The sequence below is a fragment of the Cajanus cajan genome, chromosome 4 (genome assembly GCF_000230855.2).
Source record: "Cajanus cajan strain Asha chromosome 4, NIPB_CcT2T_4, whole genome shotgun sequence".
NCBI classification, from domain to species: domain Eukaryota; kingdom Viridiplantae; phylum Streptophyta; class Magnoliopsida; order Fabales; family Fabaceae; genus Cajanus; species Cajanus cajan.
The window spans coordinates 61137762-61155368 of record NC_138520.1 but is presented as its reverse complement, the minus strand read 5'-3'; the positions used below and the strand labels follow the sequence as shown (position 1 = coordinate 61155368).

At 29.7% G+C, this 17607-nt stretch overlaps 3 protein-coding genes across 7 annotated transcripts; 2 read left to right on the top strand and 1 right to left on the bottom strand.

Moving 5' to 3' along the window:
• Positions 1 to 366: 366 nt before the first annotated feature.
• Positions 367 to 3419, top strand: LOC109788552 (BTB/POZ domain and ankyrin repeat-containing protein COCH). The gene is made up of 2 exons (XM_083073669.1): positions 367 to 708; positions 3360 to 3419. Exons 1-2 carry the CDS (start codon positions 367 to 369, stop codon positions 3417 to 3419), a joined length of 402 nt encoding a protein of 133 aa, XP_082929795.1.
• Positions 3420 to 7293: 3874 nt separating this feature from the next.
• LOC145956893 (uncharacterized) lies at positions 7294 to 17012 on the bottom strand. Of its 5 annotated transcripts, none has more exons than XM_083072723.1 (4): positions 16726 to 17012; positions 16475 to 16607; positions 16281 to 16354; positions 7294 to 7527 (listed from the first exon to the last, which is right to left on the bottom strand). In XM_083072723.1, the coding sequence occupies exons 1-4, from the start codon at positions 16913 to 16915 to the stop codon at positions 7451 to 7453; spliced, it is 474 nt and encodes a 157-aa protein (XP_082928849.1). In that variant the 5' UTR covers positions 16916 to 17012; the 3' UTR covers positions 7294 to 7450. The 5 variants fall into 5 exon arrangements, with proteins under 5 accessions (XP_082928849.1, XP_082928850.1, XP_082928851.1 ...); XM_083072724.1 differs by lacking the exon at positions 7294 to 7527 and adding an exon at positions 9708 to 10109 and having other exon boundaries at positions 16726 to 17011; XM_083072725.1 differs by lacking the exon at positions 7294 to 7527 and adding an exon at positions 9708 to 10091 and having other exon boundaries at positions 16726 to 17011.
• LOC109793115 (thaumatin-like protein) lies at positions 9827 to 11759 on the top strand. The gene is made up of 2 exons (XM_020352587.3): positions 9827 to 9970; positions 10841 to 11759. The coding sequence occupies exons 1-2, from the start codon at positions 9898 to 9900 to the stop codon at positions 11515 to 11517; spliced, it is 750 nt and encodes a 249-aa protein (XP_020208176.1). The 5' UTR covers positions 9827 to 9897; the 3' UTR covers positions 11518 to 11759.
• Positions 17013 to 17607: the final 595 nt, after the last annotated feature.

The window sequence follows — 17607 nt, the reverse complement described above, 5'->3', positions numbered from 1 at the left end:
CAAATTGCAATCTTTGTTTCTCTCTCTTCCCAGGCCTCTCTCTCTCTATCTCTCACACCAAAAATATCTATGAAAAATACATTTGCAATCCCAAACCATAGAGCATCGAGCGAGCGAGCGAATCCCATAAAAACAAGCACAGTAGCATCATCATCAATAAAGGGATGAACATGAACCAACCTCTTCCTTGGTGTTCTTGTTCTTGTTCTTCTCACTATTCCATCTCTCTCACTTTTCCCTTAAACACCCCCAAGCAATAAGTTAGAAGATAGAACCCTAGAGCGTTGAGACGACAGCACAGTAAATTTATCAGGAACAGGTAAGAAACAGTAACAGTAGAAGCATAGCAGTAGCAGTAGCATCACCATGTCCCTTGAAGAGTCGCTAAGATCTCTGCCGCTGGATTACCTGAACCTCCTCATCAACGGCCAGGCCTTCAGCGACGTCACTTTCAGCGTGGAGGGACGTCTGGTTCACGCGCACCGCTGCATACTGGCCGCGCGGAGCCTCTTCTTCAGGAAATTCTTCTGTGGGTCGGACCCACCCTCTGGCCTGGACCCCACCGGCCCAAGGATCAACTCGCGCTCCGGAGTCATACCCGTCAACTCCGTCGGCTCCGAGGTCTTCCTCCTCATGCTCCAGTTTCTCTACGGTGGCCTGGGGTGCGGGAGAACGGGGGGTGTGGGGTGCGGGAAGGAGGTGGGGAAGGTATGTAAATTTAGGATTTTTTATTTTTTTTTAAGGGTAATTTAGATATTTTATATATTTTTTTTTAGAAAGGGGGTGTGTTTATATGAGAGTGGAGGTGTGTTTATCATCTGCCTAAATAATAGTGTATATAAATTGTCACTCTTAAATTGTTATTGTTTTCCTTTTTTATTCACTGGTCGTGGGTCGGCCCATTAGCATGTGGAATGGCCCGTTACCCGTGAACTATGTAAGGCGGTTGCGAAGATAAAAAAAAAGGTGGTTAATATTATATACACCTCCTTTACTTTAATTTTTTTTTTAAATACACAATTTTTTATTCTTTAATTTTTTAATTTTATACCCCCAATTTTTAACTTTCTATTATATTTGTCTTTTCCACTCACCTCTTTCTTTTTTTTTCTTTCAAATTTTACATGTACTCTCTTGTGTTCTTCCGATTCCTACCTATTTCAATAGGTAGTTGTTGGAAAAAAATTCAAATTTTTTAGTTCAAATCTCTGAGATATAATTGAGCTTTTAAAAGATATTGATTTTTTTTATAACATTGTTTATAATTGAAATATATTGTATTTATTTTAGAGATTTGTTTTCTCTTTTAAGATTATGGTGTAAGGTCAATAAATAGAAATTCTTGATATGAGAAGAATCACATGACCTGTAGAAGGAGTTATCACCTTAAATGAGATAGGAGACCATATGAAAAAAGATTTCCAAGTTTTGCTAGAAAACTTGTGAGAGAGGGTTTTCAAGTTTCATTAGAAAACTTGTGAGAGAGAGGTTTTCAAGTTTTATCTCATAAAACTTGTGAAGAAGGGGTTTTCAAGTTTCAACTACAAAACTTGAAGGGAGAATTTTTTAGATATATATGTAATACATTTTGAGATAGATAATGAAACATCCTTGTAGACTTAGGCATGAGGGGTTGAACCACATTAAATAAATTTGTGTGATCTTTGTCTATTTTTTTATGGTATTGTTTTAATGTGTTTCTCATCATTATTGTGCTAAAATACTACAAGAAAAATCAGCATTATTTACAGAAGAAATTTGTAGATAAGCATGAAAATCTGTAGGTAAGTGTTAATTATCTACGAATTATCTACGAAAAAAAGTCCGTAGGTAATAAAGTCATAGATAACGTTACTTATGAAAAAAATTTCGTAGATAACGTTACATACGTAAATTTTTCCGTAAGTAACGTTACTTATGGAAAATTTTTCGTAGATAACCCACGAAAGTTGTTATCTACAAATTTTTTCCGTAGATAACCCACGATAGTTGTTATTTATGAATTTTATCCGTAGATAACCTTCAAAAAAAATTTGTTTAATTTTAATAAATTTATTAATGTAACAACCCTCATATTTGGCCTCTCAAGGATGCCATTTCATGACACTTCACTTTTCAACGTGTTTTGTCCTTATTGCACATTTTCTAAGAAACTTTCCAGAATGTCACCCATCCGTATATTACTCCACGTCAAACACGCTTAACTATAAAGTTCTGATAAGATAAGCTACCGAAAAGCAGATGCATGTTATCAGTATAAGTAGTTTAAATTAATTCATTTAAGTCATCCTCAACTATACAATCTCATACTTATATTATTTTTGGATCCCTCTCATTTTGGTGTGTCTAGACGCTATAAAAATATAAGAATATATATAATAATTATATTACCAATAATAATAATTATATTATATTTAATTAATCATTATATATATATATATATATATATATTTACTCGTATAATTAACAATCTACTTATTTCTATTTAAAATTAATATTATGGTAAAATTTAAATTATTTATTATAAATTTAAAAGTTTAAATAATAATTAATATATTTTAAAATGATAAGGGTTATAACAAGATCGCTGTAACTTTTACTAAGTATTACACCGCTCAATAATTTTATATTAAATGTGAATTTTGTAAATCCAACCGTTAGATTGAAAGTTCATATCACTTTATATGTTTATATCAATTTTTTTTAAAATTGAACAAAAACTTGATGGTAATCAAAGTGTTCATATTTTATTATATTTTGAAATGAATATATTACGTCAATTTTGTTTTACAAGAATGAAGCATCAAATCATTTTGAATTAATATAAAATTTTGTATATATGAGCTAAGAGTAAAAAACTTTCAATCTAACGATTGAATTTATAAAATTCATATTTAATATAAAGTTATTGAGCGGTGTAATACTTAATAAAAGTTACACCGGATATAACCATTTTCTTTTAAAATATTATTTTTATAAATTAAATTTTAACATTTTAAATAAATTATATTAATTAACTTAATATATTTATTCATCTTAAATCTATGATATAAAATTCAAAAAATATATTTATTTTTGTTTTATTTTCGAATTATCAACCATTAATAAAATACTGATTTTAAATCTTATCTAATTATATCATAATATTTTCATATCAAATTTAAAACCAAATATTAGTATGTTATTTTTCATCATCATTAATTTATAAAAATAAAAAATTTAAAATGATAATTTTTAATAATATTTATTTTTTTACCAAATATTCTTTACATCACTTAGATAACTAAAAAATTATCTATAGAAAAAATTCCGTAGGTAATATTCCGTAGATAACTAATTTCATAGGTAATATTCCGTAGATAACTAATTCTGTAAGTAATATTCCGTTGATAATTAACTCTGTAGGTAAGATTCCGTAGAAAACTAAACATTATCTACGAAAAAAATTCCGTAGGTAATATTCCATAGATAACTAATTTCGTAGGTAATATTTCGTACATAACTAATTTCGTAGATAATATTCTGTAGATAACTAAACATTATCTATGGAAAAAATTCCGTAGGTAATATTCGGTAGATAACAAATTCCGTAGGTAATATTCCGTAGATAACTAAATATTATCTACGAAAAAAATTTCATAGGTAATATTCCGTAGATAACTAAAAATTATCTACAAAATAAATTTCCTACGTAATATTTCGTAGATAACTAAACATTATTTACGAAAAAAATTTCGTAGATAATATTCCGTAGATAATAACATATTTTCTTGTAGTGAAAGAAAAAGGAGATTTTTTTGTTCCCAACAATAGTTTTAGCTCTCTGAATTTTTACATTACTCTCTTCTCCTCCACATGCACACAGATCGTAAAATTGATACACGACAGTATTGTAAGTATGTACGACTTTTTTTGACAATTTTTGTCGATTTAGGCACACTTTTTTTCTTCCAACCCTTCCTCTCCTTTCACACCTCCAAAAATCTTAAAATTAAACTTAATGTTATCAAAAAGACATTTTGGAATACTAGTTTTACTATTTCAGAGTACTTTATGGGAAAGTGAAATTAGTGTTCTGAAAAAAATTTCTAGAATTATATTTTTTTACATATATTCCAGAAAGTATGATAAGTGCTATGATTTCATCAAGTTTATGATCCAATTTGGAGCACTTATATCAATTTCCAATAGCTTGAGATCTTGTTTTGAGCGCAAAATATATCTAAATTGGTAAGTGATCATATTTTATCTTTGAATCATGTTTTTTGGTGACTTACAAATATTTGGTTGTTATTTTGTAGTTTAGGAGAAAGTTAGGAAACATGGAAGGAAGAAAAGGACAAAGTGGTGAGTTCAAAGTAAAAGGAACTTTTGGCTGAGTCTCCATGCTAAGCCTCAGATCCACAATTAGCCTCAGTTGGGCAGAGAGTCAAGGAAACAACTTCAGTCATCATGCTGAGCATGGAAATTGGCATTGAGTGTCAATGTTCCAAAAAGTCATTACTCAGATAAGACAAAAACTTTTATGACCTAAAAGAGGGAATTTCGAGGAGTCACGAGGGAGAACCTTTCTTGGAGTCTGTGTGACGGCTAGAGAGCTCTGGAACCTTCAAGATCAAACTTCTTCCTTTCTTCATCATTTTGTAGAGTTTTATATGTCTATGTGTAGCTAATCTCACCCTTATTGGGGTTTGATTTAATAAACTCATTCTCATGTATAAACTCTAAGTGATCAATCTCAGTTGTTATTTAGTTTTATTGCTCAATTTCCTGTACATAATGCTTATTATGGTTTAATCTCCCTTAACTTGAACTTGAGGTTTTTAAGAGATTGGAAAATACTTTTGAGCCTTTGAATGGAAATAAAGCAACTATTGGTGCTTATATCTAGGAATAGAGTAAATGCCATTAGTGTTTTTTAAGCTCTAGTTTTGAAAACTAGTTTCTAGGTTAAACTATGCAAGGAGTTGATAGGTTAATCTAGAAACTTAGATGCCTACTTGTAAGGGATTAGGGTTGGTTATTTTTTAGAGTGATTGATAAAATTCTAAATGATAACTATTGTGAGCTCATTGATAAACATGAGAGGAAGGTTTATTGAAGTCAAACCCCAACATTTATTAATATTGTTTTAGAATCAAGTTTTACATCTTAAGTGTTACAAAAATACCAAAAAGAATTCTTATAACATTCAAATTGTTTGCTTAGATTATTTACTACAACAAATCAAATTCTTATTGCTTTTTGGTAGCTTATTTAGTATAACGAGTGATTTTGTAAAGTGTTGTGTAATTCCCTTGGGAGACGATACTCATACTTTCATTAAACTATTTATACGATTTGGTACACTTGCCAAAGAAGATAACAAAGTACTTTTCAAAATGCTAAATTTACTATTTTAGAAAGAACTTTCCAGAATTATGTAAATTAATGTTCCAAAAAGTACTTTTCGAAATAGTAAAATTAATGTTCCATAAAGTACTTTTCGGAAGTATGCTAAAAACTCAATTTTGAAAAGTGCTTTTGGTTACTATTTTAGAAAGTACTTTCTGGAACACTATAATTATTTGATGTGTTTTCTATGTGTAAATGAGAGAAGTGTTCGAAGAAAAAAATGCACATTTGATTCGACACTTTCGACATTGTTAAGAAAGTCACATGCAACTATAATATTGAAAATTAGTTCTATATTTTGTGTGTGTGAAAACTAAAAGAGGGGAGGGAGAAGATAATAGTGATAAAAATGAAAGAGGTGAAGGGGAAGAGTGTAATGCAAAACTAAAATAATTAAAACTACCTACTTAAATAAGTGAGGATAGAAGAAAGGTAAAGAGATGCATGTGAAAACTAAAAAAAAGAAAAAGGAGATATGTGAAAAAGAAGAAAAAGTTCTAAATTAAATGTTGGGGTTGCAAAATTAAATAATTAAAAATTATAAAATTTAGAAATTTAACTATTTTTTTAAAAAAAGGAGATGTACTTATAAAAATAAAAATAAAAAAAGAGCTGTATATATCATGAGGAAAAAAAAACCATTATTTTTGTGATTCGAGCTGTTTCGGCCCATTTAAATTGTGGGCTACTGTGGGACAAGCCTAAAAAGTTTGTCTGATCGGCATACCCAACTTAGGCTTGCTTGTTCATTTGGTTTGACTTAGGCCGAAAATGGGGGCATTGTGAATTAATGGTTTACTCAACAAAATTGAGACCTTTTAATCCATAAATTTTGAATACGTGGTCATATTAGAATTTAAAATTAAAAATTTTTCAAATAAATTTTTAAATAAGTTTTTAAATTTAATTAATATTAAATTACACTTTTGATCTCTATTTTCATTAATATACAATTTTGATCCATCTATTTTAAAATAAAGATATTTAATTCTTCTTAATTTTAGAAATACAAAATTTTGGTCCTTTTATCAAATTGACATCTATTGATCATTAAATTTTAACATTTATATATACTTAAATGATGTGATATTTAGTAAAATAATATTTATAAAAAAAATTATACAAATAAAATTTATTAATAAAATAAATATCAATCACTCGTTAAAATATATATAAATAAAAATATTTTATATGTTATTTTCAATTTTTATTTTTACATGTCATGTCACTAAATATTAATTATTATTTAAGTAGTGATAAATCACAAAAAGGTCAAAATTTAAGAATCAACAAACATCAAATTGATGGTAGGACTAAAATTTTGTATTTTTTAAAATAAAGGGACTAAATATTTTTATTTTTAAATAGAGAGATTAAAACTGCGAATTGGCAAAAATATAGACACAGAAATTGAAATTTAGCATTAACTAATTCTTATCATTTTATCTCTATTCAGATATTAAAAGAAATGTTACACGTAATAACATACAAAAAGTGTTACTATAAGGTATGTGTCACTATATGATAATTTCTTTGTGGTATATACATGAATCTATTTATTATATAATTTTACATAATTTTACTATTAATTTTATATGAGATTCAACAACATATATTATGTACCATTATAAGATGTCACAATAAGATGTGTGTACATGACAACTTTTTTGTAGTGATATATTTAAAGATTTGTCAAGGGAATATTTTTAATTAAAATTTTCTTCGCATCACATCTTTCATTGCTTATATTTATTTAATTATATTTTTATTATTTATTATTTTAATTATATATGATTTAATTATAATTTTAATGCTTAGTAAAAAAAATTAAAAGATTAAAAAAACACATTAAAACATAAAATGACAAGTAAGCAATTTGTTAACGTGACAAAATCATACTTATAAAGTAACTCACGGGTCAATATAGCTCACATTACAAGTTTAATAGATACCTTAATTTAAGTGATGATAGAGGGAAAACAAGGACAAATTATTAAAAGATGCAAATTTTGAATGAAAAAGAAAGCTTGGAAAATACATCGAATACAATCCAAAGCTAAGAAAAAAACACAATTACACAGTGATTTGGTGGGATCACAAAGCTCTGCTCCCCGATTCGCATTCCACGGAAAGCTAATAACAACAACCAAAGACGATGAGACATATAGGTGAATTTCCAAATTCTATAATTTACTCTTTTAGTACATTCTATATTTTGTTCCATTATTTTTAGTGGTAATTAAAATCACATGCAATGAAATGCTTTGCTTAATAAATTATAGTGGTAAATACATCTAATCTTATAAATTAGAGAGATATAAAGCTTTTTCATCCATTATTTCCGCAAAACATAATTATTTTTTAAATACTTGTTTTTATTATGAATAATTGATTATTAAATATTACCTATGGTCCTTTATGTAAACAAAAAATGAAAGTAGTTTTTTTCTCTAATTATAAGAACCATAAACTCAATTTCAAATGTATTTATTAAATATCAGTTTTTTTTTTTACATTTATACCCATAATAATATTATGTAAAAAAAAGTGATTTTTGTGTTATATTGTTTTAAACAAAAAAGATTAATCATAAGATTAATTTTATAAAATTACTATTATTTTTTATACTAACCAAAATTAATCTTTTTCATACTCTTAATTTATTGTGGAGTCTATTAAAGAGACAATGTGAATATATTCATTAGATATTATAGATATAATCACGCTCATTAATTAAAAAAATTGCATTCATTGCATTATAAGCTATGCCATTAAGTGTAACTATCACATGTTATTTAATTTTATGAGATTTTTTGGAACAAAATTTTACTCTATTATATAAATTAATTAAATTTAATTATATAATTTAACTATTTTTATTGCACCGATCTAATGTAATATTTCATTAATTTATGAATTTTCAAACACCTCTTTGTACGTAAATAATTTTTTTTAATGATATATGTTTTCACATCAACATCGACAATCGAAATCTTAAAAATCCTCCTTTGATTTCTCTCAAGATGTAACAACATAAAGTTGTTCATATATAAAAATTGGTGTTGAAATATATAGTCTAACCTTAGAGAAAAACTATCTTTAACTTTTGTTTATGGTCCTTTTAAAACATAGACAAAGGAGAAATTGTCTTCTTTGAAACATAAATTAAAAGTCAAAATAATTGTGATGCACTATCAATATAAAAAAATTTATACTATCAACTAATTAATAATCATTATTAAGATAATTATTATAAAAGTTAATAAATATAACATAAATAATATTTTAGGATTAAATGATCTTATAAATCTATTTTATATTATCAATGCATAACCCTTTTCCCCCTCAAGATAAGTATAATATTAGAGAAAGCAAATGAAACTCAAAATTAGAGAAAATACATCAGCTAAAAGCTCAAAAATTAATTTTGAACGAATAAAAATTGTAAAACACAACTCCCTGTTGTTTCATCACCAGCCACCATAATTTTTCCCAATTAAATTTTATCCGAATTAAATTTTATATAGTAACTAGACGTCCTAAATTTTAGTCAAATCAAATATAACACAACTCACCATAATTCACTGTAATTTCACCACCAAAGATGTGCTAAATTTCACTGATCTACATTAGTAATCTCATGTTATCAATTCCCAAAAATCAATTCGATGCGTGCTCTTATTATCATGATGATTTCTTTAGTCAAGTATATTTTCTATACCACTGCTTATACTTCTACTAAGCTTCATCGATCATAGGATGCAACCCAAATTGTGTTTAATTATACTATTATGTGTCACAAAGAATAAAAACAAATCTTAAGCTACAAGACTGAACAAAGTAGAAGGCATAATTACGCTGTATTAACTTTGAAAAAAAAAATCATTTTGTACTATACCCCTTTTTCCATTTTAAGATAGAAACAGATAATGCTGATGTTATAAAGCTAAAATCCCAGACATTCCTGTACTACCTAAAATGTTGCCTCACCGAAAAGAAATACCATGTCATTGAAGTTCAAGCTGTAAACATTCTCTAATGCACCTAAAGTTCATATCACATGATGTTTTTTTTTTTTTTATTCAGCCGAAAGATGCTTCAAGTTGCCTTTTTTTTTTTTTTTTATTCAGCCGAAAGATGCTTCAAGTTGCCTAGTTAGTAGCAACCTGATCCTCCACAAAAACATTCTACAATATTTAAATAGCAATATTTTAATCGTTTTAATAAACCAGTTACTTAGAAAAGAAATCTCTAGCTGGAAGCAATGCATATATGCTTCTTAATTTGCTATGAAAGAGAAAGCAGAAAGTGAGTGGAGAAAATAAAGGCCAAAGCTTAATGAAGGTGACAGTGGAAGTTACAAAACCGTCTTGTTTTCATATAAAAAGATAGCACTTGGCACGACTTATACTTGAGGACAAAATATTTGGAACTTGGAAGCCTCACACACAGAGTCAGTCGCACCACCTCTTGAACTGTGTAGCTATTCATTGAACTGAAACAATGGCAAGAACTTCCTTTATTCTCTTACCCTTTCTCTTCTACCTGGTTGCCTTTTGCTCCATCATACTCATAGGTAATATTTTATTTCCTCCTCTGCCTTCTCATTGATTCGTTTCTTATGTGTAATACAAACTTTTGATGCACTTGTTACTATACTGCATTCTCTCCTCTTACACTACATAGTTCAATATATGCTATATAGTGTATAGTTACTGTCATGATTCGTGTATTGAAGATTTAAGAGGAAAACATAAGATAATATAATGATTAAATAAACCACCAATTTCGTCTTCATAGTATTATCTTCTCTCTTAAATGATCTCTAGAACAATAAAACTATTTAAGTAATCATTAAAGTATTAAATATCTATCACTTTATTCCCAATAGCTGACGTATATTAGTCAAGTTCATGGACTAATTTAAATATCCAAGGGATTACTTAGAATGATTTCATTACTTTTAAAACTATTTGTGTTTTCATTTTATACTTTAGGGACTAGTTAGTTAGGGGAAAGGGTAATACTTCATGGATGAAATTGATCATTTACTTTATTATGATCATGAACGTGTTTGGATACAAACTAGAAGTGATTTTGAGATTTTCTTTATTAAAAATAAAGAGTTATTTTTGATAAAGAAGTTATCAAAAACACTTATAAACTTACATCTAAACACACTTTATATCTTATATAACAATTAATATGATAGATGTTTAGTGATCATATGTAAGAAAATGCTTTTGAATGATAAAAAGTTTATTTATTTAAATATAAGTTTAGAAGAGTTTTTCAAAACTTCTCTACTGAAAATAAAGAGTTTTTTCTAATGGAAAAACTTTCAAAAACACTTTTGACATGTATCCAATGAAGTTGAAAGAGTATCTTGGAATCTCTAGGCTATCAGATGCTATTTCTAAGCATGAAATAACTTGTTATTTTGCAGATGGGGCTCAACTAATTATAGTGAACAATTGTGGGGAAAGTATATGGCCAGGGATACTTGGCGGAGCAGGACAACAGACTCTAAAAGATGGTGGGGTGCATCTTGGAAGTGGTGAAGAACTAGTGCTTGATGTGCCAGAGAAGTGGTCAGGGAGAATTTGGGGCAGGCAGGGTTGCAACTTTGACAATGATGGAAATGGCCATTGTCTTACAGGTGATTGCAATGGGAAGCTACACTGTAGAGGACAAGGAGGGGTGCCACCAGCAACAGTGGTTGAAATGACCCTTGGGTCCTCCTCCTCTCCCTTGCACTTTTATGATGTGAGTTTGGTTGATGGCTTCAACTTGCCTGTTTCCATGAAGCCAATTGGGGGTGGAATTGGGTGTGGTGTGGCCTCCTGTGAGGTGGATTTAAATGTTTGTTGTCCTTCAGCACTTGAGGTGAAGAGAAATGGCAAGGTTGTGGGGTGTAAGAGTGCATGCTTGGCTATGCAATCAGCAAAGTATTGCTGCACAGGGAGTTATTCTGACCCCAAAACATGCAAGCCTACCCTTTTTGCTCATCTCTTTAAGGCTATTTGTCCTAAGGCATATAGTTATGCATATGATGACTCTAGCAGCCTTAACAGATGCAGGGCTCCAAGATATGTTATCACTTTTTGCCCTCCTCCAATCTAAAAGGATCCACATGACAAAATGAAGTTGAAGCTATTGTTATAGAATTGCAAAGGTTATTAGTCATTAGTGAAGAACTATTTCCTGGATGATATTTTAGTTTTTTTCTTAATACTCAATTGGTATAGTTATGTGTTTCTTAGTCTTTTCTTATTCTTCTTAAATAGTCATTGTTCTTTGTCATCAAGTTAAATAAAAAGAACAGTAGATTGATAATAAACAACATTTCACATTTTTGGCTCTTATTATTGATGATGCTTTGTCATGTAAAAAGTTTAATTAAACAAGTAAACTTGGGAAGAATCAGTTGTGAACTAGACATTTTGCTTACATTAAAGGGGAAAACAAAATATTGGTATCATGTGACCAAGTACTTGCACCAAATAAAAGGGGAAAGAAACATTGTGCAACATCATTTGCAATAAACAAATTATGGACAACATACCAAAGATATAAATGAATGATGAATCTAAGAAGATTAAACTCTTTCCATCTTTTATCTCGCTACCAATTCACAAAATTGAACTCTACATTTCTTCCATGAAAGTGTAATTAAGAAAGATGATAATTCAGTCCACACGAGCTTTTGCTCATTAGAATTCTAGTAGGTTTGGTTGCACTAAAAAAATGACTATCCTACCATTCTAGGTCAAGTAAAGTTACCTGCACTTTAAATATAGTATATCTCTTTGATATGAGTGCAAAAATTTATCCTCAAGATTTTATCTTTAAAAAATGTCTGATGTAAGAGTTGAAATTCATTTAACATTAGCTTTTCCTTATTGGATGCAAAAATTTTAGTATGAGTCATGTGGTATCATTACTTTTGCATTTGATTATTCCATTAGCCTTGATCTATGTACTATGCAGGACTTCATGTAGTTATCTATTTACTTTACTCTCCAATAAGAGATATGTCAAAATGAGGATTCCATCATAGATCTACAAAGATTTTTGGTGATTTAAATTTAGGAAAGAAGAAAAGGAACATCTTCCCCATATCATACTATCATCTTCCTTTTAGGGTAAATTTGGTATTAGATATGTCCAATCCTAGGTTGTTCCTTGTTGGAAAACATGAATTGTTCTTCATCATGAGAAGATTCTATAAAGTAGGATGGATTGAAAAGAAGGGAATATAGAATAACATTTCACATTTTTTGCTTTCGTGTTAATGACACATTGTTGCATACATAGTTTAATCTATTTCAATTAATTGGGACTGCATCTTTTTTTTTTTTTTAAGTCTATGAACATAGTCCACACAATGCCTAAAATTGGCGCTTGTGGGGCGAGTCTTTCGTTGGTCAAACATTATTTGAACTGGAATTGCATTTATTATAAGCTAAATGGTCCATATTACATAATACACAACTAAAAATTGCATATTATACATTGAAACTTCTAAAAAAATTTCAATTAGTGCAGTTGAATAGAAAAACTTATCTTACGGTAAGTATCCCATTAAACTATTTTTTGTTGAGAATATGGATGATTTGTAATACGACTAAATTATGAATCAGAATATAATCCTTTGATTAATAATATGAGAATGAGATTACAATTGGTTGAAGAAATGCCCTGCAACATTTATAATAGTAAATATTGTATGCCCTTGTGGTGTATAGAAATTTTATATGTTTATCATCCTTTATCAGAAAAATCAAACCAAGTGATTTTGGATTGGTTGACATGCATATAAATTCAACATTGATTAGAATTCTAGAAATGAAAAACAAGATGAAAATATGGCCAAACAAGACTCTCCAAAATTGTCACACTACTCTTTGCCCCCAATAACCTCTCCATAAAATTAGGGGTGGCAAAACGGGTCAATCCGAACCGTTTTGGCCCGGCCCGCCAAAAACGGGTCAGGCTAGATCGACTTGCCATTGAAAAATGGACTGAAAATATTGACCTACCCCGCCTAAATGTGGGCCGGTGGACCAACTGGCTAGCCCACATTACATTAAAAAAATGTGAAAAAAAATTGCAAAAACATAGTCAACAAGCTGGCAGGCTTGGCGGGGGGAGGTTGGCGGGTTGGAATAATGGGCCTAGCCCGCCAATTTTTGGCGAGCCAACAAGCCGGCCCGTAAGCCACAACCCATTTTGCCACCCCTACATAAAATTCATTTCTAATCCACCATTTTTTCACTCAACATAACAACCACCTCCTATATTTGCTCTCTACTATCCCTTTCTTCATCTATAGAAATCTCTCCATATCATACCAACAAAGTATGACATGGTCGGTAGATGACGTGTTCTTTAAACATGATCAAAGATTCAATCTGTGATCAATTTATTATTGGGAGATGTCAACCTCTTAAATGAATCTCATTTCAAAAGATTAGCTTTCGAAAAGTAAGGACATACCTTTCTTTGCCAAAAAGAAAAGCTCCATTTCTTTGGTTCATGACTTAATGAATGTGGTATTTGGTCTATATCTATCTTCTTGGGACATGTATTTTTGGGCTTTATCAATTTACTGCCAGATTTTGGAAGATAAATAACTTTATTATGAAATCATTTTAAAATGAAGTGTCCATTTTCCTCCTAGAAAAATACAAATACAATGGCACCAAGTGTAAGATTTTTTTTTACTTTAGAACCAATACCATTACCATTACAATAGCACTTAAAGAGACAATGAGATTGTTCCCTTGTGTAAACCAAACATGTTGGATTTAAACATATTATTTTCGATTCTTTCTATGCCGACTTTGTAGAAAAGACTAACTCACCAAATCAACATCAACAGAGCTTAAGTAAATTTATTTTCTTTGGACCCTCCATTGTATAGGTGCAATAGATCAAAACAAAGACAATTTGACAAAAATAATCTCCTCTCCAAAATAAAAAAGGCTTAGCTTATAAAAGTAAATATCCTTTTTAAACAAAAGTCAACTCTCAAAGCTAAATAGCTCACAATTTAAGCTAAACAAAGATGAGTTGCAATGTAGATAATGGTGTGTTAATGACTCAAATGGAAGATGTTGAACCAATCTCTAAAGATGGTTTAGAGTTTAGGGTTTAGGGTTTAGGGTTTAGGGTTTAGGGTATTTTTTATCCTTCTACTAATGAAATGAAAGGTCATTTGAAGCCACTATTGTTAACTATGACGATCGAAGGTTAGAAGATCGAGAAAGTTTTAGTAGATGGAGCAACAATAATTAAAATCCTTTATAAAACTATGTTAAAAAGATTGGGTAAGAATGTTTCTAATTTAAGGCCTCACAATATTTTAATCTTAGATTATGCTGAAAAATCTCTTGATTCAAATGGTATGATAATTCTGGATGTGCAAGTGAAGAGTGTGATAAGGATGATTATGTTCACATGGTAGTCTCTTCGAAGGCTAATTTCAATTTTTTGTTAGGACGAGAATAGATACATGGAATTAGAATAGTACCTTTTAATGTTTATCAAAAAATATTCTTTTGGAATGAAAAAAGGAATTTGGAAGTTGTGGATGCTGACCAAAAGTATTATGAGGTCAAAATTTACTATGTTAATCAACAAAACACTACTTTTGCAAGAATTAAACCATTTGAAGTTGATGACCCTTTCATCTTTTAGGAAGAGGAAGGTGTAGTGAAGTTCTCTTGTTGGGATATTAAGAAAGGATATTTAGACAAAACTGTTATCCCTAAAACACTTCAACCTACTCAAAGATAAGACATCGAAAGAAGATAACTTGAAGAACTCTAGAAAGGGACATCAAAAAGTGTGTTAGAAAGAAGTATGTCAGATAGTGTGTTGATACCATTTCTCTGATGATGATGATGATGATAATAATAATAATAATAATAATAATAATAAACTATATTAATAATAAATCTATACTTACTAATAATAAAATCGATTCTCTCATTGCGTGTCCATTTTGATCTTTTCCATTTTACACTTAATAACTATCCATAACCTCTAACAATTGTCCAAACTATCATGATAGATCTGTTATTTTCTCTCTTTGTTAAAGGAGGCACGTAGTGCCTTTTTTCCCACTAGTTAATTTATAACATTATATAAAAGGGATATTTTCTTTGGTAACCGCTTTGGTCTCCATTTTATATGGACTATTTTGCCCTTTTTATTTTACTTAGAAATCTAAATCGCTATTTCTCTCCCAATGTGTTTTTGGTCTCAAATCATTTACTCTTTTTAAGTAAAAACCCAATTATTCCCATTATTATTTTTTTCTTATAAAATTATTAAAAAAATAGAGATACAAAGTGTCTCGATTCCACTTGTTAATAATAAAGGGGATTATCGCATTTCATGTCCACAATTTCTATACCTATTTTACCCTCAATTACTGTTAATAAAAACTGTCATAAATATTAAAACAGTAAAATTGTCATAAAAAAAATTATCACTTTCTGTTTTTTCAGGAAGACCTAGAGTTCCTTTTCCCCTACTACTAATAAGAAGAAGGTTTAATTACCCTTTTGGTTCCTGTAATTTCATCAATTTTACCTTTCAATCCATATAATTGAAAATATTCCATTATAGTTTCTATACAAACGGTTTTTATTTCTCTTTTTGTCTCTATAATTTCATAAAATTACTTTTTAGTCTTTATAGAAATGATGAAAAGAACTAAAAGGGAACAAAACTGATACATATAAGGACTAAAATTGGACCTTTTTAAGTATAGGTATAGGTTAAGTTGATGAACTATAAGAAACAAAGCGTAACTAATCCTAATACTAATAATAATAAAGCAATAGCACAGACCAACAAAAAGTAAAAGAACTAACCTCTAACACCCAAGTAAGAATTGGTTAATTCTTGAACACCCTCGAGCTTCTCTATTGCTTCACTGTACTCTCCTCTAAGAAAAATTAACACAAGAGGTATGTTCAAAGAGTTAAACCAATCACCCACAAAATTGAGCTCCAACACGAAAACAAAAACACCAATCAACACAGCCAAACGCTCTCAAAGGAGATACCTTTCATACAACAACGTGGACAAAGTAAGCAATGCCATTCCCTTCGAATTCTCGCGCTTTGGATCCTTTCCCTCAGTAAACTCCATCGAAAGACAGTGCTTCAACACAGAACAGCCAAGCCGGAACGCCCCAACTAGAGAAACACACCGGAAAAACCAAAAAGAAGTTAACTTTAGCCACAAAACACAAAGGGGTCACCGAGAAACGGAGTTTCTGGGAGAAGAGCGAAAAGGGGGGCACGTGAGACTGACGTGATCTTTCGGTCCTCCATTGTCGCAGCGCGTAGTTGATCATCCTAATGGCGTCGGGGACGACCATGTCTGCTTCCAATTCCAAGCCATTGGTGAATGATCGGAAGGATGAAGCGGGAAGAGGAGAGAGCCTGGTGGGGAATGCAGAGGAAGAAACCCTAGATGTTAACTTTGAAGCTATGCGAAGCATGGTTGAGTTTGTGGCTATGGGGTTTCAGAAGGAAATGAAATGTGTAATGTGTTGAGGGTTCAGGGTTTTCACTATTCAAATGAGTTTCTTATTATTTGCTTTTTTTATTTTATTTTTTATTTTTTTTATTTGTTTTTGGTCTGCGAATGAATCGTGAGTTGATTTTAATGTTGCAAATTTACCGAAAGAAACTACTTACAGAACGTCTCATGTACTTATATTGTTATTGCTAAATATATAAAAATGTGTTAATATAAATGTAAATATTAAATAAGTGTAAATATATTTTTTTGATTAGTGAGAAAAGAAGAAAAAAAAAGAGAGAGAGATTGATACTGCCTAAAAATAATAGTTCTATCAGTGACAGATCTAGAAAATTTAGATAATAGAAGTAATATTTATTTATATTTTGTAGTATTAAAAATTTTATATATGACTTTTAAAAATATGAATATATATCATAATTATTTTCTATAAGTTTTACGATTATGATTAGGGATGAAAATAAATCAGGTCAAATTAGGTTATATTATAATTTAGTAGTTACAAGTCTAACTTTTATTAAAAATACATGTCCTAAATATAATTTATTTATCTATCATAGAACACTTTATAATAATTTAGCACTAATAAAAATATAAAAATAAATATGTTAAATTTTATAAAAATCAAGTTTAATTTATTTTTTATAT